Source organism: Lethenteron reissneri, chromosome 19 (assembly GCF_015708825.2).
Source record: "Lethenteron reissneri isolate LAM-NWPU_2019-01 chromosome 19, ASM1570882v1, whole genome shotgun sequence".
NCBI lineage: Eukaryota > Metazoa > Chordata > Hyperoartia > Petromyzontiformes > Petromyzontidae > Lethenteron > Lethenteron reissneri.
The window spans coordinates 1,492,643-1,517,263 of record NC_083797.1 but is presented as its reverse complement, the minus strand read 5'-3'; the positions used below and the strand labels follow the sequence as shown (position 1 = coordinate 1,517,263).

The 24,621-nt window shown below is 55.8% G+C and overlaps 1 protein-coding gene across 1 annotated transcript; it reads left to right on the top strand.

Moving 5' to 3' along the window:
* Positions 1 to 1,408: 1,408 nt before the first annotated feature.
* Positions 1,409 to 23,322, top strand: LOC133344088 (putative Polycomb group protein ASXL2). The gene is made up of 12 exons (XM_061554037.1): positions 1,409 to 1,596; positions 6,257 to 6,336; positions 9,919 to 10,027; positions 10,624 to 10,954; positions 12,982 to 13,103; positions 13,501 to 13,627; positions 14,724 to 14,924; positions 15,278 to 15,441; positions 16,321 to 16,417; positions 16,848 to 16,953; positions 18,021 to 19,086; positions 19,919 to 23,322. Exons 1-12 carry the CDS (start codon positions 1,540 to 1,542, stop codon positions 22,946 to 22,948), a joined length of 5,490 nt encoding a protein of 1,829 aa, XP_061410021.1. The 5' UTR covers positions 1,409 to 1,539; the 3' UTR covers positions 22,949 to 23,322.
* The last annotated feature ends 1,299 nt before the right edge of the window (positions 23,323 to 24,621 follow it).

Sequence of the window (24,621 nt, the reverse complement as noted above, 5' to 3'; positions counted from 1 at the left end):
GGACAGTGATATTTTGAAATGTACCTATTTTTAATGAGAAAACAGGCGAATGTGTATTTTCGTTAACATAAAGTCAGAAAAAACAACATGAATAAAAATTAACATGTATTTATACTAAAGTAATAATAAAAATACTACAAATAAATTATGTGACAGTGTAATCAAACTTAATGTGATGCTGTTTTGCATGCGGTAATTGGTGTCCAGGCTGAGACCATAAAAGTTTTAGCGTGGGTGGCTGAAACCTGAATTTACACCCAGGTATCAGTGGTGCAGCCTATGACCATATCACCCAGTGTCCCAGTTCCACTATATGTCAGAATCTTAGCGGGGTTAAGCACGGGATAATGCTTGGATGAGTGACCACCATGCACAAACAGGGCTTGGCAGCATAGTGCACAGGATGAATCTATTTTTGTACTCTTTATTTCCACACGCGCCTGTCCGTGCTCCTTGCCATTACCAACCCACACTGGCCAATGTTACTGAAGTATGGTCAAATAACCCCCAAGATCTGTATGGCACGTGGAGGGCCCTCGTCTAGCAGTGGATTGACACAAACAACCTGTTTGTACATCAGCGGTGCAAGGGGCAGGGGGCGCTGTGATGGCGCAAAATGTCCCGGAGACCCTGCGATATTTTTACCGCCGAGAGATGGCGACGGTTTGGGGATGCCTTCATCCAGCAGTGGATCGATCATGGTTGATAATATCTCACATGGGATTTGCTGGGGGAGGGGGGGGCCGAGAAGGGTCCCAGGAAAAAAAGTGGTAGTGGCCCTGGGAACGCAGTTGTGGTGGGGGGGGGGGGGTAGAGAAGGGGGAATCCATAGAGCGCCTTGAGACAAACAAGAGGTAGGGGCCTTTCTGGGACGAGATTGGGGAGGGATGGGGTGCAGTGGCAGATTAAAATGCCCCCCCGCCCCATACCTTAAGAGCGTGAAAATTGTTATTTTGTTGATATTTACTCCACCCCCTCCCCGCCGCCTCACGAGGAAGGGGGGTGGAAGGGGGGACCGGGGGGAAGGGAAGGAGCCTCTTAGAGGGTGGATTGAAGGGGTTAAGGAGGAGGCGGTCCCCCCCCCTCCACCAGGGGCGGGCTGCGGGGGGGGTGCCGGGGGGCGGGCTGTGGGGGGGGGGCTGGCTGTGGGGGGGGGGCTACCGGGGGGCGGGTTGTGGGGGGGGGGTTGGCTATGGGGGGGGCGGCCTGGCTGTGGGGGGGGGCTACCGGGGGGCGGGTTGTGGGGGGGGGTTGGCTATGGGGGGGGCGGCCTGGCTGTGGGGGGGGGGCTACCGGGGGGCGGGCTGTAGGGGGGGGGGGGCAGCGGGGGGGATTGAACGGTTAAGGGGAGAGGGGCTGCAGGAGGGCGGGGCTGTGGGGGGGGTGACGCTGTCACGTGACGGGCGGCCGAACCATCATGGCGGACGCGGCACGGCGCTGGAGGGAGCGGAGCGTCAGCGCGAGTTTGTTTACCGCGGTCGCGCTCTGAAGTCGATGGCCGATTTGCGCGGGCAGTGCGGGCGAACGGCGCCGTGAAAAATGAAAGAGAAGCAGAAGAAGAAGAAAGGCAGGACATGGGCGGAGGCAGCGCGCTTGGTACGAGCCCCGCGCGACACTCGGGGCGCGCGCGGAGCGAGCCGAGGCCTAGGCCAGGCTTCTGCCCGGGCTCCCCCCGACCTCGCCTGAGTCTTCCCCCCCGTTGGCGCGGTACCCCGTTCCCGGGCGCCCCCGGGCTCAACGCGAGGGTTTCCCCCAATTATCGCCTGAACTCCTCGTTTCGCCCTGTCGTCTCCCCGTGTCCCCCCCCCCGCCTCCACTTGGACCCCTGCCCCGCGCTCTCTTGGGTTCTCCCCTGTTTCTCCTGGTACCGGACCCGCATCTCTTCCCTTCCTCGATCACCCGGCGTCTCCTTGTCCCCGCTGCCTGTAGCCCGGGTCCTCTCCGGCCCTGTGAGAGCCCGCAGAGCGGAGTTGTGGAGGGAGACTCGCTCCCCCCGGCGTGAGTTTCTCCGGCGGAGAGACAGAGAGAGAGCGGCCCTGGACCGTACGGCGCGAACCCGCGCTGTCAGCGTGGAGCGAGCGGGACGGGCTGAGACGGGAGAGTTCGTGTACCCTCATATGTGTGTGTGTGTACCCTAATGTGTCTGTGTGCACCCTGATGTGTGTGTGTGTACCCTGATGTGTGTGTCCTGGTGTGTACGTGTGTGTCTTGATGTGTGTGCCCTGATGTGTATGTGTACCCTGGTGTGTGTGTACCCTGATATGTGTGTCCTGGTGTGTATGTGTACCCTGATGTGTATGTGTGTACCCTGATGTGTGTGTACCCTGATATGTGTGTCCTGGTGTGTATGTGTACCCTGATGTGTGTGTGTGTACCCTGATGTGTGTGTGTCCCTGATGTGTGTGTGTGTACCCTGATGTGTATGTGTACCCTGATGTGTATGTGTGTACCCTGATGTGTATGTGTGTACCCTGATGTGTGTGTGTACCCTGATGTGTATGTGTGTACCCTGATGTGTGTGTGTACCCTGATGTGTGTATGTGTACCCTGATGTGTATGTGTGTACCCTGATGTGTGTGTGTACCCTGATGTGTGTGTGTGTACCCTGATGTGTGTGTGTGTACCCTGATGTGTGTGTGTGTACCCTGATGTGTGTGTGTGTGTACCCTGATTGTGTGTGTGTCCTGGTGTGTACGTGTGTCTTGATGTGTGTGCCCCCTGATGGGTGTGTGTCCTTATGTGTATATATACCTTGGTGTGTTTGTGTACCCTGATGTGTGTGTGTCTTGATGTGTGTGTGTCCTGATGTGTGTGTGTACCCTGATTGTGTGTGCCCTGATGTGTATCTTGATGTGTGTGCCGCCTGATAGGTGTGTGTCCTGATGTGTGTGTGTACCCTGGTGTGTGTGCGTACCCCGATGTGTGTGTGTGTGCCCTGGTGTGCGTTCACTGCCATGTTTGTACCCCTGGTATCAATGTATGGACTCGTTTTTTGTGTACCCGTATGCGTATATGTCTGACGTGTGATGGTGTGCACCCTTGTAATTCACATGCACTTAGGTGTGTTTGTGTCTGTGGGTTTGTGTACTCTGGTGTGTGAGGCATGTAGCGTGTGCCTTCTGTATGTGTACCCGCGAGTTTGTGTACCTGTGTGTTTGTGAATCTGTGTTTGTGAGCGTACCCTGGGGGTGTTGTGTTTCTCTGTGCTTGTGTAGTCGTGTGTTTACCCGTGTTTACCTGTATGTTCGTGCGTGTGTGTGTGGGTGTGTGTACCAGTGTGTAATTACCCGCGTGTATATGTCTAAATTTGTGGACCAATGTGTATTTGTACATGTGTGTTTATATACCCGTGTGTGTGTGTACTAGTATGCATTGACTTGTGTGGGTACCTGTTGGCGGTGGCATAGTGCTTAGCACACTGCCTTTGAACCTGGCGACCCGAGTTCTATTTCAGCTCACGGCTTACATGAATGAGAAATATCGGAAACAGTTCTGTAACTCCCCTAGGTCGGCTCAGCCTTGAGTACCCAGTGCTGTGTGTAAACATCAGCACTGGATAGACAAAGGCGGCAGTGCACCGCTTCGGTGCTAGTTAACAGCACTTGCCCCCAAAAGTCTGTATGGTCAAAGGGCGGTCGTTTTGTACCAGTGAGCTATTGTACATGTGTGCACCCGTGTGTTCGCGTGTGTGTATGTGTATGAGGAATGGTGGCGCAGTGGTTAGCGTGCTGCGATTCCCGCTCACGACCATCGCCAGTGACGATTACCTGAACCGGTCCTGGTGCGGTATGTAAACATCACCACTGGGGAGACAAAGGCGGTCGGGCATGGTGCTGGCCACCCACCCCCTTGTGTATTCTCTAAGAACACTTGCCCCAAAATTCTGTTAAGGTTTTAAGAGGGATCTTTGTCCCTGTATCTCTGTGTGACCATAAGTGAGTGAACCTGTGTGTGTGTGTACCCTTATTTGTGTACGTGCGGGTGTGTGTGTAAACAAATTGTGTGTGTAATCGTGTTCCCGTGTGTGTCTACCCTTTTGTGGTTGTTCTCGTGTGTTCCCGTGTGTTTGTTTACTATGATGTCTACGTTCCCAATGTTCTCTCCACGTGTACCCTGGTGTGTTCATGTATTGGTTGTGTGTGTACCTGTGTGCATATCCTGTGACGTGCGTGTACACAGCTACTGAACTTATTATACATTTTGTACTAGCGCCATTATTATAGTATAAGGCTGTCTCAAGTACGCTGTCTCGCAAGTCTCCAATAGTTTAACGCTTGTTGGCGATGTTTCTTTGTATATGGCCGACTACATTTCTTATATAGCATTACTGGATCTTTGATGTGCACTATGAAGCACATGACTCGTATCTCTGGTTAACACCTGCAGAATTAACCAGGGCTGCCCTAGGGCTCGAACCGTGAACTTCTGCAAATGCGCTAATACTCGGCCATGTCACCCGTGTTGATGTTTACACACAGTACTCGTTACCAGAGTGTTTGCATTACCCTGGTGTGTTCACGTACCGCTGTATCCTGTGGTGTGCATCAGTGGCGCACACCAGGCTAAGGATTTCAGACGGGGGTACATTGTTTCCCTCGCAAGAGTACTCGGCTGAAATGAGTGAATTTGTGAATTGTTTCTGGAAAAATACAAAAAAAATGTTCTAGTGATATAAATAATTTGCCATTATCTATCCATTGCTGGATGAACGTCTCACCAAACCATCACCATTCTTTCATGTTCTAGTACTGCTACCATCCATCTAATTTTTGTACATCTCTGCAGTGGTCATCCTCTTGGACGTGTTCACATTTGACTGCTCTTCCGTCACGAGTCTTGTCCATCAGCCACCATCCCATATAGATGTGTCCTTCCCAAGCCTAGGTACTCTGTATGCATATATGTTGAACTTCTTTCGCACCGTACTTAGCCAATTGTGTTAATTGGAGGTGCGGGGAAAAGACAACAAACTAAACAAAAAAAATGTAATTATCAATTTGATGCATTTTATGTATCTTCCCTGATGCATGCCTCTCAATGCAATTTCAATCATGCCTCTCTCCACTTTTGAGCTCTTGCTCCATATTCTTCATTCAGTGTCCCATGTTTTTGATTTGTATGGCGGAGCAGGTTGTACGCACTGATTGATATTGTCATCTTCAGACACATCAGTATGCTTCTCTCTTATTTAGTGTGTTTCAATTCTCAAAGGTACTCCATGCTGCTGTTGTTTTTCTTTAATTCATCCTTTTGATCCTGATCCGTCTTTAGAAAGCTGCAATAGGTACCCATATTCTGTGTTTTCAAGTTGTGTCCCATTGACACTTGTTTTATTTTCTTTAGCAATGGCTATCTAAAAATTTTCAGGGGAAAGTGGTTGGGGGCACTGCCTCATTCGCCCCCCCACCCCCAACACATGCACCCGGGGGTGTGGTGATGTGTGTGCGGGCAGGGGGAGCGGTAGTGCAGCGGTTAGCTCGTGCACTGTGAGCCCGGCGACTCGGGTTAAATTCCCACTCGCAGTTAACACAGGTGACGAACATGTCAACCAGTCCTGGGCCTCCCCCAGGTCCACTCGGGCCTCTACATGAGAGTCTGGTGTGGTGTGTAAACATCAGCACCGGCGTGGTGCAGGCCACCCACCCCTTCATGTGCTGTGCTGGACTCGATCGGTGCTCACTCTCAGCACTTGGCCCAAAACTCTGTTAAGGCTATTTTGGGGATTTTTGTCTTTATATACATGTGTTTGTGTATCCTGGTGTGTTGACATATCCTGGATGTGTATGACTCTTCCTGTTGATTGCCAACGTAAAGCGTGAGACCGTGGTAAACACGTCCTCAAGCGCTGCAACATCTCGGTTTCGTCTTCGGGGAAAGACTCGCTTGGGGTTCGGTGATGATCCGAGTGGCTGGAAAACTCGAGTCTGTAGTCTCTCATTGCTGCATCCCCTGCACGCCCATGTAATGCAAGGATCTGCTCCGATGCCCGATTCGTTTAGCACGCTCGGCGTGAGGCCTTGCGTCCTCGTGCAGTCTTCTCCGGTACGCTGCGCGGGGAGCTGAGACCATCCCTGCCTCAGTGGGTTTGCTCGGCTATCGATGAGGCCCCCAGCATCCTGATGCTGGAGTGATGAGCACTTGTGTGGTGCGCGGTGAGGGCTCTCGGCTCTACCCATCTCCGCCCCCTCCCTTACCTCTCAGTGCTGTGACCCCACTCCCCTCACCCCTCACCCCACCCCTCCCCTCCCACCCGCAGGTCCTGGAGAAGTACCCTCGCCCTATGAGCCACAAGGAGATCCTGCAGGTGATCCAGAAGGAGGGGCTGAAGGAGATCAGGTGCTGACCCCCCCCCCCCACCACATCTCACTCACACACAAGTACTGGGGAGACAGGTGGCAGGGTGTGGTGCTAGCCACACCATCTTTTTGTGCCTTGTGCTGGCCTCAGTAGGTGCTCACAACAGCACATGCCCCAAAAGAGCCTTTCCAGCTACAGGAGAATCTTTGTGTTTTTTTGCTCTTGCTCAAACTGCTGTCTCATTATAATTCTTCAATAATGGATTATACCTTTATGGAGACACTGTATTTTTAAGATAGCCTAACAGTACTCCTGTTTTAATGAAGGGCTGTGCAGTAGGAAGGGCTGTAAGTATTTACACAGCAATGCTGTACCATTGGTGGTTTATGTTTCTGCGATGCTGGTGGAATTGCTTGTCCTTCGTTCAGTGAGAACTCGATTATTCCTCTGCAGCTCCCATTGTCTGGAAGTCTCTTCCACCAGCTGCCCATGCCATATATTTTCTGCCCCTCATCAAGTGTGTTAAACCGCCATACATGGCAGGTTGTCATAGGTGGCTGTGTAACTGCATTGTGAGCAACGATGGGTAGGTAGTTCAGCAGAGTCCATTCGTGGTGAAGTGTGATTAAAATATCTTAAAATATCCGTACAGGCGTAGGGTTGCCCTCATCCAGCAGTGGATTGACAGACGCATCTTTACATGTTCTCCTCTTCAGGCCCGCCGATGTAACCCTCCGAGGTTCATTTTTCTAGCAAGGGTTGTATTTTCTAGATCCATCATCATGGGACCTCCTTTGCCAGTACCAACATATGATAATAGGTTTTCCCCATTTTTCTGGCAACAAAACAGGTGTTAAGATGTTAAAACACCAAACTGAAACCTTTTACAAGGAATAATGTTTGCATTAACCACAATACTTGTGGCCAGAATGCAAACAAAATAAACTCTGATAATATATGCATTGTCTTTGAAACTTATTTTTTGTTTGCATTCTGACCACAAGTATTGTGGCTAATGCAGACATGATTCCTTGTATAAGGTTTCAGTTTGGTGTTTTAACATCTCAACACCTGTTTTGTTGCCAGAAAAAAATGGGAAAACCTTTTCTAGACCCGTTCCTCCAAATATGCGGCTCGGATGAGCCGCCCATTGTGATGATGGTTATTATTGGTGACATGGGTGTGGAGATCGAGACTTTAAAGTCCACCTGCCCTCCTTGCCACCGCCTCGTAAAATCTGTCATCGGAGGGGGCGCATGTGTGTTGGTTTCTGATGGCGGGGGTGGCGGGGGCATATACGATGTAGATTTGGGACTCTTTCTCGAGCGTGAGCCTGGTGCCTCGAGCCGAGCGTTTTGACTTTATTCCAGGTACTGCTATGTATGTGATTTCACCATAACTTGCACCCCGCATGTCCTTTGGACATGACGTTACTTCCTTCCAGCCAGCCAGGAAAAACTTTTAATCTTATATAGAGCTGTCTCTCTCTCTTGCCTTCTCTGTGCTAGACTGTAAATCCCAATGCATCTCGATTTCTCACTTAGTCTGCGTTTCTATCGGTTTCTCTATTCCTCTTTCCCCTCTTCTACCTCACCCTCAATATCCGTTACCTTCCTCCACTGTATCTCACCCACTTCACTCCCCCCATCTCTCTCCCTGTTTCTCTCTCTCACCTCTCGCTCTCCTTATTCCCGCCTCTCCCATTCACGTCTTATTCCATCATGCATCTTTCTAATGCTCCCACCTGCTGCCTTTCCTCGCTCTCCTCGTTATGTTTTGCTCTCTCACTTTCCTCCGTTTCACGCCCTGTCCGTTCCTTTCTGCCTCATCCTAACTCCTCTGTCTGCCTCCTCTTAACTTCCTCACCTCCCTCTTCTATCTCTCTCCTCTGTCTCATTTGTACGGGATACACGGCTGGGGTGGACAAAGGGTAGTGGGAGGGCGTGATGTCAGTACGACGCACGAACTCGGCTCGGCGCTGTGGGATGCAGACTTGTGTGTTAGCCAGCCAGGCAGACAAGAATTCAGGTAGGAAGCCAGCCAGAAAAGCTTTTTCTGATATAGTATGATAATACCCATGAGTAAAATATACATTTATAAAGCACCTTTCTAGATGCTACTCAAGGTGCTGTACATCACTAAAAATATAGGCCAAGGAGAAGAAAAAAAATCAGAAGACAAATAGAAGGTGATGTAGAGAAGCATCGGTATAAGAGAGAGAGAGAATAAGCGCGTGTCGTGGTGGGGTTTCTACGGGGCGCCGTTGTCTCTGAACCGCGAACACAACTGGGCAGGGCGCTGCGCAGTCGGGAAGCAGCGCAGCAGAAGGAGGCACGGCCACCAGTCGTGCCGAGCCGAGTCCGAGGGATGCACGGGGTGGGGTGGGGGACGCTGGATATCGACGAACGAAGACTTCGCGATGATGGCACCGATGGGAGGTCAAATCTATCGGATAACTTGGTTGTCCACTTTTGACAGCCCTCATAGGTTAGCGTAAGAATCTTAATTTCCACTCTGCACATCGTAGCAATTAGCTGGTGAAGAGAAGCCAGGACCAGACTAATACGTTTGCAGGCCGGGACCCTTCACCATTTGTTACTTAAGTCGCTCTCCTTCTAACCCAGCCTCCATAGGTCACAAATGGCAAACAATTAATCCAGAGTGTGAATAACACATTCCTGCGGAGGGAGCTGCTAGGAACGTTGGGTTGCTCGGTCAATGGTCAGGGTCAACGGCGGCGTGGTGTATTCCGCAAATATATCTGACTGTGAGGGCGAGCACAAGCTGGCGTGAGTAGGTTAAACGTTGAGTTTTATAAGGGCACCACGGGGTGACCAGCCCCTCCCCACCCAGCCCCACCCCTCCCAGCCCCACCCTCCCCACCCAGCCCCTCCCCAACCTCCCTTCCCCACCCAGCCCCACCCTCCCCACCCAGCCCCTCCCCACCCAGCCCCTCCCTCCCCACCCAGCCCCTCCCTGCACGACGGACAGACACACATAATCTCCCGTGGGCTGGTGTAACCAGGAGGTTCCTATCAGTATAACACGACGATTAAGTTTACCAGTCAGTGCAGATGGTGTATGGCTCACAGATTATAATGCTGTACAAACTGCGGGCACCTCGTAGGCTAGCCGAGACCTGTTTGTGCAGGAGCAGTAAATATACGGCAGCGGAACGCCAACAAAAACAGAAAGCGCAGCAGCAAACAGCAGCGGCAGCCCGTTTCATGAAGCCTTGTGTGTTGCTGTGCGTGCACCCCTGCAGCATATTTTCTTGTGCTGCTGCTGACCCTTACGACACGATCCAAGTAATCCATTATGAATCGTTATAATGGCTGTGAAAAACCTACGCGTTGAGTTGAAACATTTATTTTGTTCATTTATGACATGAATGTGAAGTCAATGCAATAAATGGAAGTGCACCCACCAACAGAGCACGTGGGTGACCGGTTGTCGAATGGCAAGGATTCACCAACTTCCACACCACGAATAAGTATATAGCTCTAGATTTGCTTCTGCTGCTAAGTGTGATAATGCTGGTAAAGGTAGCGAGCGATGGTCAGTGTGGTAAGGGTAATAGCACACGCTGACCCTCTCTTTGTCTGTGTCGCCGGCACTCAGTGGTACATCGCCCCTGGCCTGCCTCAACGCCATGCTGCACACCAACTCACGTGGGGTCGGGGGCATCTTCTTCAAGGTGCCCGGCCGCATGGGCGTCTACACGCTGAAGGTGGGACACTGACACAAACCACACTCGCACCACGCGTGCCACACGCACCACACACACCACACCCACCACGCACGCCACACTCGCACCACACGTGCACCACACACGCACCACACTCGCGCCACGCAAACACACACCAAGTACACGGCATACTCGCATCACACTCATGCCACACCCACCACACACCCTCCACACTCAAACCACGTATGCCACACACACCACCACACCCAGCATCTGCTGCTCACACTGCACACTCGCAAGGCGCACATCTACCATCACACGTGCCATACACCCACCACATGCACGCCACACTCGTGATACGCACACATCGCACTCACTACCTACACCAATACCCATGGGCAATGCACACCACACGCACCACACTCATGGCAATTAGACGCCACACTCGCTGCACACAGCAGACACAGACCGCATGCACACAACCTCTGCTGCACACCAATTGCACCGCGATTGCACCACTTTGTCACCCTATTATAAGCGCCTAGTGGCGATGTGTCAGCGGAGGTGTCAGGCCCTGCAGGAAGTGTGTCAGGTCCCGGTGTGAGTTTATGGTATTGGTGATGTCACTCCCTACTCAGAAGGACGCGGCTGCTGGGCTGGCCATGGAGGGAGACGAGGTGGGAGATGAGGAAGATGGGGATAACGAGGAGGATAATGAGGGCGTAGAGGAAGAGGAGGAAGAGGAGGTTGGGGAAGAAGAGGAGGAGGAGGGAGAGGAGGAGGAGGAGGAAGAAGAGGAGGAGGCGGCGACGGCGGCGGTGGCGGCGGCGGCGGCGGGGGAAGAGGCGGCGGTTGCTGCAGAGGAGGAGGAGGATGAAGAGGTGAAGAAGGAGGAGAGTGCCAAGGAGGAGCCAAGCAGCTCATGTGAGTCGGAGGAGCCTGACAAGGCCAAGGAGAAGAAGAGTAAAGGTGCGAAGCTCAGAGATGGTTGGTCGCCAGCGTGGAGACGTGGCGGGATTGGTGTGGGAATAGAGCCATGTGGTTAATACTTCAGTGTGCCCTCAACATACCCGGCTCATTCACGGGATGGGGTGCCCCGAAATATATCCGTTGTTTTCACTAAACACCATTATTTCCACGAAGACCAATTTGTGCCATTCACAGCTTGTAATGTTAACTATATTGCTTTTTACGTTATTGAAAAATCTATGAAAGGAAAAAAGACACCATTGGATACGTTGAAAACCGCAAAGTCAATTCTTGAACGTACATTCGAATGGTTCGGTCGTTAAGGAGTGCGCAGGGCTACACCGTGACGTTTCTGCGCAGTATCAAGACGCAGCTAAGAACAACAAGTCGGCATTGTTGTTGAGCTTGTGGGGGGGGGGGGGTGCGATTTGTCATGGGGGTTTATTTTAGGGGGCCACCAGAATCATCCGCTGTATGCGGGGGGCACCACTGTATACATCCATCCGCTCTCTGTATTTGGAGGACACTGTCAGAAAATCCACTCGTACTGCACTCCACATTTAAACCAGACCTCGAGGCCACATTGAATGGGAGCGACTTACAATTGCAACGATGTTGTGCACCACAACACAAAACAAAAACCCCTTTGATAATAAAATCGACGCTTTTCTGGAAGATGCTGTGTGAGTCTCGACCGCTGCTCCAGATAAGGTTTGAGTCCGAGTAATTTTCCCTCCTGAATTTCTACTGTGCGGTTAAAATGTATATTCGTCTGGTAGAATGTAACACTACCTTACGGTCGTTTATGTTGTATCTTTCCCTCCGCATCCTGTCCTCAACGTGCATCTCCTGTAAGGTGACGACATCAATGGTTATTTCCCATTAAGGTTCCAGTCAGGAAGTTGCATTGAGTTGCATTGTTTAGCTGATCCAATCAAAGACCTTGTCCAATTGGTTTCTGGACCTCAAGCGGGCCTTCTTTTTTTTTGGAAAGTTGGCTCTACTGATCATGTCCATATTCGATTTAATGAAATCCACTTTGCCCAGATGACGATGTTGTATTTAATGTGACGTGAAAACACGTAAGAGGTTGGTCACCGCAGGAAGGCTCCCACCCATTCCCATTTAGCTCCTAAACATGTTGCCAATTCACAAGAATATAAACCCATGGTCACGAGCAACTTCCACAAACGCGGTACACTTTGGGGTAATGCGTTAACTAAAGCCTTTTGTTTTAACTGCAATATTTGTATTCTTTGGGTTTTTCGGTAAAGCCACGTAGATAGAAAAATAATACAATTATCACGACGTTTGCAATATTTGACCTGCTGTACAAACAATTGGTCTTAGAACACTGACAAAATTTCTCAACTCGTCTTTAAAAAAAATGTATTCTTAAAAAAACGTTCTTTTTGTAATTCCCAAAGAAACACTCTACATACTTCCCTTCAAATTTCCCTGAGTGATTTCCTGCTCAAATGAGCATTGAAGTGATGCTCATTTCCCATTAACAGCCCCTAAGCTAGTGGTGGAAATCCATGTTCCTATGACAGGGTCTATCCCCAGGACAACCAATGTTGCCTTTCTCACGGGGGGGGGGGGGGGGGGGTACCTTTTTTTATTGACCCTAGAGAGATGATGGGCTGAGTCAATCCCCAAACAGGGTCGTAACCTTCCGATTGCGAGCCGCTCGCTCTACCGCCGAGCCTCCTGGCCGGATACTGGACCTTATTGATACACATTGCTGATCGCCGCCCCCCCCCCCACCATGTACCCAGTGGCCCATGTGACTGCTACTTTGTCATGCAAACTCAAGCCGTGCAGCTAAATTGTTATGCGTATTACTATCCGTATTACTACGCATTACTTGAAAACATCATGAATAATTAATCCGTTTAAATGCATGAAACGTCCAGTACGCAGCTCATCTGGAGTGCTGCCCTCAACATTTTTTATGGGAGATGGCAGCACCTGTGCAGGGAGCGCGAGACACATATGTCCGTCCATCTGTGTCCCTATCCTGCCAGTGTCCGGGAAGCCGCCCTCTGAACCCGCGTCCCCAACTCCGTCCACCTGTCCTTCCCCGACGCTGACTGCTGGCAAGGTCATGTCTCCCTCGCAGCAGCACAGCAAGCGGGCCGTCAAGCAGGTAACCCCAGCCAGCATCTATTCTGGGCCCAGGGGGAGGGTTGAGTCAGTGGCAGTGTGTGCGTAGTATGGGCACCGGTACAAGGAATTAAATGGGAGGCCGGCCATGTGTTCTATCACTAACCCCATGTGTTCTATCACTAAAAACTCGTAGAAGTGACATTTACATTTTTTATGTTTTAAGGCATTTCTGATAACAAATGTGACAGTTTTTAATTCATACATGTCAAGCCTTTAAGGTTGATGCTGCTGTGTGAGATGGGGTCATGGAGCTGTGTTGCGACACAGGTAGACCTGGTGAGAGATGCGGGGTGAGCAAGACAGGGTGAGTGATATGTGGTGAGGTAAGACGGGGTGAGGTCGAGGGGGTATGGTGTCACGTACTCCCGTGTTTCCAGGCCCTGAAGCAGCAACAGCAGCAGAGGAAGCGTCGCTCGGGTCTCCCAGTGTCGCCCGGGAAACCCATCCCACGGATCATCCTCAAGCCGCTCAAGGGACCCGGGCAGCAGAGCCAGGCTCCCGCCGGTACCGCACACTCCACGCACCCAACACTCGCCCGCATTCACCACACTCGTTCACACACGCACCACCTCTACCATACGCTACGCACACCACACTCGCTCGCAAAACACACACACACACCACGCTCGCATCCACCACACGCACGGCACTCGCATACTTCCACACAGACCACACTTGCTCAGATGCACCACCTGTACCATATAAAACAAACAAAAAAGATCCCCCGTATACCCAGACCAGACTGTTGGGGCAAGTGCTGTTGGCGAGCACCTATGAAGGCTGGCACGGCACACGAGGGGGTGGATGGCCAGCACCACGACCACCTATGTCTCCCCATATACCACGCTGTCTCACATACGCCACAAACACGCCAAACATACCACACTCACATACGGTACCTCTACAGGACAGCACCTCTACCAATACACCACCTCTACCAAACCATTCACCCTCTTTTAGCTCGGAGGGAGATTCATTGGCCCGAGTTTATCTTTAGTGCATACACACAACTCGGTCCCTTGCCGATCAAAAGTATTTATTCAGGATCACATCCCTAAATTTTAGACACGTGGTTCTCACTCATTCTCTGTTAATGCCCCGAACTGGAATCTCATTGCTTCAAAAAGTCCTTTGTTACTCCCCCATATAAAGTACAATGATGCCCAGCTGTCGATTCTTTGATAACTTCACTTGGACTTGACATATCCTTGTCTGTTTATATATTTGTACAACATTTGCCTGATTACTGTTTAGTGTTTAGCACGGTTGGCTACGTACGGTGCGAAAGAAGTTCTACATACATAACTTAAATGTAGTTCTGCTAAGATCAGTCAGACAAATATCTAAACTGAATTCTACTACAGGGAATGTATTTTTGTACAATCATTTCCAATTATCACTGTTTGCTTCATTGCTGTACTTGAATTTAATTTGCTTTTGTAATTTTGGCGACGTAGGTCCCTCTTGCAATAATCCTAGTCTCTTGAGTTCTCACCCGCTTAAACAAAATCAACTTAACTTGAACCACAAACAGCGCAACCTCCTCTCCGTGTCACCTCCCCACGTCACCTCCTCCCCCGTGTCACCTCCCCGTGTGTAGCGTACGAGGTGAAGCAGACGGACGGGACGCTGGGGGCAGCGCGTGCCGACGGGGAGAGCACGGCCGCCGAGGATGAGGAGGAAGAAGAGGAAGAGGAGGAGGAGGAAGAGGTGCCAGGACCCGAGAATAAAGAGCCGCCCACCCCAGCCGTGGCTCGCCTCACGCGCAAACCACGTCAGAGAACGCGGCGGCTCAGCTCCGGTACGAACCCCTCGTGCCCGTGCGCAAACACCGTTACCACCCAACGTGGGTGGGTGTGTGTGCTTGTGCGTACATGTTTTGTGTTTGTGTCTGTGCGTGGTTATGCGTAGATTTATTTGCCTTGCCAGCCAAGGCGATGACGTCATTACGCGTGACGTTATCTAGCGTCGTCATACAGCATACGCTCCTCGCCTGCCGATGACGTAATTACGCGTGACATCATCTCAAGCGGCTTTGAACCCAAAAGTTATTGTCACTCACAAGTACTCCGGAGGCCGAGCGCGTGTTGGCGAGCATCGCGGCGCGCGTGCGCGTGCATTAATTATTCCTGCCTCGTTGCTCTGCACGAGCAGGGCAGCTGCGGCGGGCGCGCGAGGGCGACATCGACGTGGAGACACCCGACTCGATCCTCGTCAACACCAACCTGCGCGCACTCGTCAACAAGCACACGTTCTGCGCGCTGCCCATGCACGCCCAGCACCGTCTGCTGGCGCTGCTGCCCGAGGTCGACCGCCAGGTGCGCACGCTGCCCCTCCCCCACTCTCCTCCCCCTACCCCCACCCTCCCTCCTCTCTGGCTGCACCGCTGCCTCCACGGTTGCCAACGCGGGCGGTGCAGGGTCAAGGGTCGGTTTTTGCGGGCGACGGGTCGGGTCCACCTGACACAAGCATCTGGCTGTTTTTTTTATTTGATATAAATCATGGTTGCGGAACAGGCCCAAGTGCTGCTCCAATTCCCGCTTACAATTCACAGTAGGGCGTCAGTGAGGGACGCAGGCAAGGCCGATGAGTCGGATGCCTACCGTGACCTTTCCCTGGTGCTGGTTAAGGTGGCCCCTTGAGGCGGAATCCTCTTATTCGGTGACTTAAGCGCCTGAGTGGATCATAACGCAAGCGCTTACTCTGTGGAGTGTTATCCGAACACTGACCATGAGCTTGTCACCCACAAACCACTGCACGGGTGGGCATCCACCTAGAACCCCTTCCAAACCGATTGTAGCCTGGACTCGGCTAGCTACTTTGCAGCTACACACAGAGTAGATCTACAACGTGAAATAGCCGAGTAATATAATGAGAAGACTTCCCAGTGTGGGTGAGCGTGTGACTCGAGTGAGTCAGTGAGTGGTGGATCATCTCTATCAAATACAACGAGGTAGGAACTGGGCGCTGCATTCCAGATATGACAGCAGCATTCCTACTTGAGCCAAATGTGTGCTTTGTTGTAGCAGTAATGTTGGCCTATCTACAATGGCCTAATGATCAAGACACCTGGAATGCGCCAAATCTCGTCGGATCCTTCGAAAGCTCTCAGGGTTCAACGTGGATAGTGGCGGTTCTGTGGATGCCCGCCATGCCCAGCGTGTTGTTGAACGCGTGTTGACTTCTCTGCCGTGCAGGTGTGTGCGGACGGGCTGGCGCGGCTCAGCGGGACGGCGCTCAACAATGAGTTCTTCACGCTCGCCGCGCAGGAGTGGAAGGAGAGGCTCGCAGAGGGTACAGCACGCGCACGCACCGTCACGCTCACACACTCGCGCACGCGGTCGCATGTACTCGGAACACTTGTGTATATACAAAGACAAGGATCTCCCCCCCCCCCTCCCGACTCGTCTAACCTACGTAGACTATTTTTTGGCAAGTGATGTTAGCGAGCACCTATAAAGGTGGGCAAGGCACACGAGGGGGTGGGTGGCCGACGCCACGCCCGACCACCTTTGTCTCCCCAGGACCGGTTCAGATAATCGTCACTGGTGTTCGCTGTGAGCAGGAATCGACCTTGGGTCGCCGGCTTCGTAGCGCACGACTGCTCCCCACAATAGACACACAATACATACTCGCGTGCCCCTCTACACACACACACACACACGCGCGTGTGGGTTCATCTGAGTTGACCCGGTTGTTGCTGTTGCTGGTGTCCCTTGCTTAGGGGAGTTTACGCCGGAGATGCAGCTTCGGATCCGGCAGGAGCAGGAGAAGGAGAAGCGCATGGAGCAGTGGAAGGAGCGATTCTTCGAGCAACACTATGGCCAGAGGTCACTCACTCTGCCTCTGCCAACCGCCACACCACATGCCACCATCTGCCTCCCATGACCCCGCCGGCCTCGCTCCCCAACTCCTCTTCCTACCCGCAGACGAGACCACATCACCCCGTCACTCCGATCCCTTCCCCGAGCTCCCAATTGAGTCCCGGATCAAATTCAATTTCGCACTCGCTGCCTTCCAAATCCTCCATGGACTCGCCTCTGCGTACCTCTCCCCTCTCATCTCACTCTACTCCCCTCCATGCACTCTCCTACCTCTCCCCTCTCATCTCACTCTACTCCCTATCCACGCACTCTCCTACCTCTCCCGTTTCATCTCACTCTACTCCCCTCCACGCACTCTCCTACCTCTCCCCTCTCATCTCACTCTACTCCCCTCCATACACTCTCCTACCTCTCCCCTCTCATCTTACTCTACTCCCCTCCACGCACTCTCCTGCCTCTCCCCTCTCATCTCACTCTACTCCCTCCATCCACGCACTCTCCTACCTCTCCCCTCTCATCTCACTCTACTCCCCTCCACGCACTCTCCTACCTCTCCCCTCTCATCTTACTCTACTCCCCTCCACGCACTCTCCTGCCTCTCCCCTCTTATCTCACTCTACTCCCCTCCACGCACTCTCCTACCTCTCCCCTCTCATCTCACTCTACTCCCCTCCACGCACTCTCCTACCTCTCCCCTCTCATCTTACTCTACTCCCCTCCACGCACTCTCCTGCCTCTCCCCTCTTATCTCACTCTACTCCCCTCCACGCACTCTCCTACCTCTCCCCTCTCATCTCAATCTTCTCCCCTCCACACACCCTCCCACCTCTCCCCTCTCATCTCACTCTACTTCCCTCCATGCACTGTCCCACCTCTCCCCTCTCATCTCACCGTACTCTGCTCCATGCACTCTCCTACCTCTCCCCTCCCATTCTACCTCCACCACACACTCATCTTTTGAATGCAGACTTGTTGAGGAGTGTGCGCTCGCCAACCGATTGCAGTTATCGACAATCGCCAGCTTGGTTGGTGCTGGACATTAACGGCGGCGTCCGGCCGGACATCTCCCGCAGGTCAAACCTGACGCTGGACGACCTGGACCAGCTGACCAAGCGCGAGGAGGACGAGGAGGAGGACGAGGAGGAGGAAGAGGAGGACTCGGGCGATAGCAGCGATGCCGCCTCGGCGGAGCGTAAGCAGGGGCTGGCGCCATCCTCTCCACCCCAGGCCCCCGCGGGGAGAGGCACCAGCCCCCGCCCGCCCCGCGAACCCTCACCACTGCCCGTCACGGAAGAGCTGCCCGGCACGGAGGAGAAGGAGGAGGAAGTTAAGGGAGCGGCAGCGGTGGTGGCGCCAGTGGTAGTGGTGGAGCCGGAGGAGCCGGAAGAGCCGGAGGAGGCTGTGGAGTTGGTGCAGGAGCCAGTGCCGGATAATCCTGTGCCGATGGAGGCGTCGAACCCTGATGCGGAGGACGCGGAGCCATCGGCAGAGGCTATGGAGTCATCGGCGGAGCCAGGGGACGAGGCCATGGAGTTGGAGCCGAGCGTCTCTGATGATGCCCTGAGGACTGCAGATACCAGCCTCGCGTCCCGCAATGACGAGCCCTCCCCCACTGCTGCACCCGCTGCACCCGCTGCCTCCGCTGTCCCTGCTGCACCCGCTGCCTCCGCTGCACCCGCTGCACCCGCTGCCCCTGCTGCATCCGCTGCACCCGCTACACCCGCTGCCCCTGCTGCCCCCAATACCCCTCCCGCCGTCGCTCCTAAGGCGAAGGCGTCCCCTTCTCCTACCGAGCCTGCGCCCAGCTTCTCTACGTGCCGGACCAGGGAGCGAACCCGGACGCTGCTGCTCTGCCGGCAGCAGGAGGAGGGTGCGCATGGCGGCGGCGGGGGGGGCGGCGGCGGCGGCCCCGACTTGGCCGCCCCCCTCCAGTACACGGTGGTGGTGTCTACCGCCAGGTCGCCCCCCGCCCACGCGCGGGCGGCGCCACTGGGCCGGGAGGAGCGGCGCGGGTCGGTGTGCGAGGGCGGCAGGCGGAGGGGCAGCGAGGGCGGCGTGGGGCACAGCCCCGAGAGGAAGCGCGCCCGCGTGGAGGAGCGGGAGGGCCCCACCGAGACGCTCAGGGTGCCGCCCATCAAGGTGCGCACCGGGGCACTCCGGCATGCCACGGCGTGTTCCGCGCGGCGCCCGACTCCCAAGCTCTCCCTTGCGTCGGTGCCGTAGCGAGGGCAGGGTGGACGGGGCACACGTCCCAACGGCGATCTGAATTGCTGTAAACAAAAGCAACAGAGCGTGCAGTTGGGGACGGCTGGTGGCTCGAATTTTTGGCGTGGCCGTGCCAATGTCACAGCCCCGGTGGGGAGATGGGGTGTGAGGATGGCGCAACAGGCGCCGAAATGTGTGTCTATGGCTCGGCCCTGCACCATTAAATTATTCACACTTATCTCTTGCCTCAGAGCTAATCGCTCAGAATGCGCCCTATCTCGTCAAAATCGCAAGCTAAGCAGGTTTGAGTCTGGGTTTGTTTAACTGTGAGATTAATGGTGGGCAGCAGAGTGCAGCACAGCAACTTCTTCTGTTGCGCTGTACCCTGCTCCCACGTCTATACTCCACGCCTTTTGACCAGCGAGGTGAAGTATGGTCAAATAACCCCCACGTAAGGAGGCTCTAAACCAGCAGTGGATTGACAAAGGGCTGTAACATGTACATATGTGCTCGAGAATGCTATTCAGTGATGTCAATCTAGGGTTAGGGTATTGGATTCCTCAACAGTGTGGAGAACAGAATGTGGGCAAGGCCACAGGGTGGTGTGTATCTTGTGTTCTGAGCAGGCTTAGGTGGCTTGAACTACAGGCCTTGGACCACGCATCAAGTAGCACCGCCCACCCTCCACAGAGCACTCGCCCCTCACGCGCGACTCGCGCTCACCACTCGCCATAACCACTCCATGCTTCTGTTCTGCCTCTGCCAGATCCAGCTGAAGCCTCCGCTGGTGATGGTGGTGCAGAGGACCACGCCCACGGTCACGCCGCCTCCGCAGACCGTGGGTCCCAGCGCCGCCAGCGGGGCGCCGTCCCCCTCGCCGTCACCGGCGGGGCACGGGGCACGCCCTGCGGGGCCCGCGCGCACCCTGGCCGACATCAAGGCCAAGGCGCAGCAGCTGAGGGCACGCAGGGAGGCGGCTTCGGCGGCCGGAGGGGGAGGAGGAGGCGGGGGAGGAGGAGATTCCACGGGGTCCGGCAAGGCCCGAACGTCCGCGCAGGCCAAGGCCCACACGCGTGCCAAGCTGAGGGCGCGGGCGCTGCCGGCGCACGCCACGGCGGTGCGGCCCAAGCTGCTGCTGGGAGACTGCGCCCGCAGCGCCGCACACGAGGGTGGCGCCGACACTCGGGTGGACGACGATCGGACGGCGGAGCGTCGCCCTCGGCCCGGCGAGGCGCTCCCCGTCGCCGGCCCCGCTTCAACGGAGGATGGCGCCGGCCCCGCGGCACACGCGGCCAGAACTCCATCGGGAGCCGCGGCGCCGGTCGAGGCGGAGGCGACGACGCCGGCCGTGCAGGTGGCGCCGCGAGAGGAAGGGAGCGGAGTGCTGGGTAGCGCCGGCACGACCGTGTCGGAGCCGCGCGCCGCGTGTTCCGCACCGTCGCCGCTCGCCACGGCGCAGTCGTCCGAAAGTGCCGCCGCCGTCGCAAGCCCCAAGGCCGCCGAGTCGGCGCTGGACCTGTCTCTAGCGAGAGTGGAAAAAGAGCCATCGCCGCAGCGGGGGGCGCCCGTCCCTGCCGATAAACCTGTGCCTTCCTCGCCGACCCCTCCGCACCGATCGGAACTGTCGGACGAGCGGGGCGACCGCCCCACGGCAACGGCGCCGCCGGCGCCACCCCCCACCACCCCCGACCGCGAGCCGTCGCCGCTCGGGTCGCCGTCGCGGCACCGGCGGACCGACGGCGTCGCCGACGACAGCCGGACCCCGATCGCCACGTCCGAGACGCCCGAGGAGGCCGGCAGCGCCGGCGTGGCCGACGCGGCGCCGAGCTCCCCGGGCGAGGATCCCACCGGGCTGGCGGTCGGCTCGAGGGCGTCGGCCGAGCAGAGCCCGGCGTCCTCGCGCTGCGCCACCTCCTCCATCCAGGCGAGCAACCCGCTGGTGACGCAGCTGCTGCAGGGCAGTCTGCCTCTCGAGGTGGTGCTGCCACAGCCCACGGCCGGCGGACAACTGCACATCACGCCCTTCCAGCCGCCGGCGTCCGGCGCCGACCTCGTGGCCGACAGGAGGCAGCGCCAGTCGCCCAAAGCGCTGACCTCCAGCTCGGCGAGCACCGACTCTCCCCCCGCCGAAGCCGCCAGCGGCCGACAGCCTCGCGGTGACGTCCCCGGCGTCGGTGACGTCCCCGGCGCTGGTGCCACCGCGCCCAACTTCACGCGAATCCGCTCGCCCCCCGGCACCCCGGATGGCGCGGCACCGCCGCCGCTCCGCCCTCGCTCGGTCGAGGTGCCAGGGGAGGAGGTGCAGGGCCGGGCCGGGGTGCTGCTGGCGCTGTCTCCTGGCGAGCAGGGCGCCGGCAGCGCCGTGAGCCCCGGCAGCCGGGTGGCGAGCTGGTTGCAGAGCCAGAACGGGTGCGGCGGTGGCGGTGGCCCCGGAACAACCAGGGGACCGGCGGGGGTGGGCCTGGGCCAGCAACTGATACGGCTGGGGTTGCCAGCGGCGACGGGCCCGCGTGGGGATGGCACCTGTGCCAGGCCCAACTCGAGGCCGAAGGCCCTCATGATGGGACTCAAGCGGTCGCCTCCGTCGGTGAAGCCCGCCGTGTCGGTGCACTACCTGCTCAACACGTCCACCTACGGCAAGAGCCCCGAGCGCAAGAAGGCGCCGGCGCCGCAGGAGAACGGGGAAGCCGGGTCCGGCGAGCAGGACGCATCTCACCACCCTCCCCATCACCAACCGCATCACCCACCTCATCACCCGCCCCACCACTTGCCCCATCATCATCACCTGTCCCATCACCAGCTGCAACAGACTCAGAATCATCACCAGAATCGGCAGCACATTCAGCCCTTCCAGAACCACCAGCATGGGCAGCATGGGCAGCAGCAGCAGCACAACCAGCATGCGGTCGCACAGCCTGCCATTAAGGTGGAGAGGAGCCCTTCCTCCTCCACTTCCTCCTCCGGCGAGCAGTCCGCGCCGGACCCTCGCCCCGAGTTGGCCAAGCGTCTTCCGATCAAGACGGAGCTGAGCGCTCGCGAGATCAACCAAGCGTTGGTGGCCATGCACCAGCGCTACCAGACGGAAACCGTGGTGAAGGTGGAGGGTGGCGGTGGTGGCGGCGGCAGCGTTGGCGACGGAGGTAAGGACGGCTGCCTGCCAGTTTCGATGGCGTCGGCGCAGCTCGTGAGCATCGTGACGAGCGTGCGGGATGGCCAGGGTGCCATGGAGCCGGGCCGGGCGGTGCGACTCACGTACCAGAGCCAGCAACAGCAGTTCAACGCCCATCAGCAACAGCACCAACAGCAGCAGCATCACCATCACCAGCAGCAGCAGCAGCGCGGGACGCAGGCCAGCAAGCACCCACAGCACTTTCCGTCGGATGGTTTGCCTCCGCACCACCATCACAACCACCCCCACCACCATCACCACCTTCACCACCAGGGAGTGAACTGCGGACAGCCAGGGGGTGCCGGCGGCGCCGTGCCCGGTTTCCCCGGCGTGGTGCTCAACCACAGCTGCGGCGGCGGCGGCAACCTCCTGTCCTTCAGCGCGTCGGTGACGGCCATCTCTGCGCCGCCCCATAACCCCGCGGGGTCCGCCGGGGGCCCGCTGACCCTCAATTCGGTGCCGCTGGGTAACCAGGTGTTTGGCGGGGAGGGGGGGCCAGGCGGGGGCTCCGAGCCGTGCCCGTGCCGGCTGAAGGCGCTGATCGTCTGCCAGGGCTGCGGCGCGTTCTGCCACGACGATTGCATCGGGCCGTCGAAGCTGTGCGTTGCCTGCCTCATGGTCAGATGACACGCGCTGCGCTCGCCTCCCGCGAGCCCCCCCGGCCCCCCCGGCACGTTTCTTTTCTAAGCCCCCCCCTCCCCCCCCTACCCCTCCCCCCGTCGTCGTTTTGTTCGTCCCGTCACTCTTGCCTCATGGACCCGAGCGGAGAAGAAGATAACTTATTTTTTACGTTTTCACTGCACATGGTTTTTAACATTGTATTTTTTAAGACACTATAATAATATCCAGCCTCGTAAGGTTATATAAAAAAATGTATAATAAATAATTACGGACTGGTAAAGCAGTGAGGAGATCAAAAAGATTAAACTATTTAAGCTTTAAGACAAAGCCTAACCTTTCCATGTCGTGCGAGCTGCGGAAATAAAGAGCTTAGTGTGAGACTCTCGCTGTGGCGCCGTGCGTGGATGGGACGGAGGAGGAGAAGCCACCAACCCAAGACGGGACGGACGTGGCCACAGCGCTACGCCCATGTTGGTCGTAGCACCAATTGCCCAGTAGGTGTCCCTGCTGCTACAGCTGATCAAAGGGTTCCTCGTGAGAAGCCTTTCTCGCCCCGAGGCCGCAAAGTCTTCATCGGTGTCCCCGTGTCTCCCCAACTGTGCCCGTGTCTCACCCAAGCCTTTCGTGTCTACCCCATTTGTTATGTATCTCCACCAGTGTCCCAGTGTGCCTGTATTTCAGTCCTACTCCATGTGTCTCCTTGAGTCCCCATGTCTCTCTCAGAGGCGCCGTGTCTCCCCCTGGGTCTCGGAGATCTCGTTTTGGTGATAAGCATCTACGACTAAGCGAGGCCCGACACGGGGCACATCGATACTCTGGAAACATTCATATAGCAGACACGAACACGTTCCATAATCATTACCATGCAGATGTGTCGACCTGCAGTACATACATGCTTGTGAAATACCATGTAAACCTACAACACACTCGTACGGCAGAAGTCACACGACCGCACACGCCACCCCTGTACGTACAACACACAAGCCAGGGGGGAGTGCTGGCGCAGCAGTTGGAGCACTGCGCCATGAACCTGATGGCCCAAGTTAGATTCCCGACCACGGCCAACTTCCAGTCACAAGTGAAACGCTCAATCTGCACTGGCAGCCCTGATGAAGGACTGTCCAACAACCCTACAGCCAACACGGCAGAGAGAGGTCACCAGCAGTGGATTGAAGAAGGTAATTGATGGTGTCATTGTAACGTGATCAGAGGTGAAGGTGCCAGTGTCACGTGCTCAGAGGTGATGGTGTCACGTGCTCAGAGGTGATGGTGTCACGTGATCAGAGGTGATGGTGTCACGTGATCAGAGGTGAAGGTGCCAGTGTCACGTGATCAGAGGTGATGGTGTCACGTGATCAGGGGTGATGGTGCCAGTGTCACGTGATCAGAGGTGATGGTGCCAGTGTCATGTGATCGCCAGGGGAGACGAAGGCGGCCGTGCGTGTTGCTGGCCACCCCCCCCATCCCCCTCGTGTGCCGTGCCGGCCGACATTGGTACTCCCCGAACAGCACTTGCCCCAACATTCTCGTTCAAGCTCTACGGGGGGGGGGCAGGGGGGGTGATTTTTCGCGACTGTCACCAACAAAGTGACGTAATGCGTCCGATCTGGGAAGCTCGGCAGAGTCGAGGCAGGATGTTGGTCACGTGGGTGTGCCAGCAGGCACGGGCAGGTTGCTGG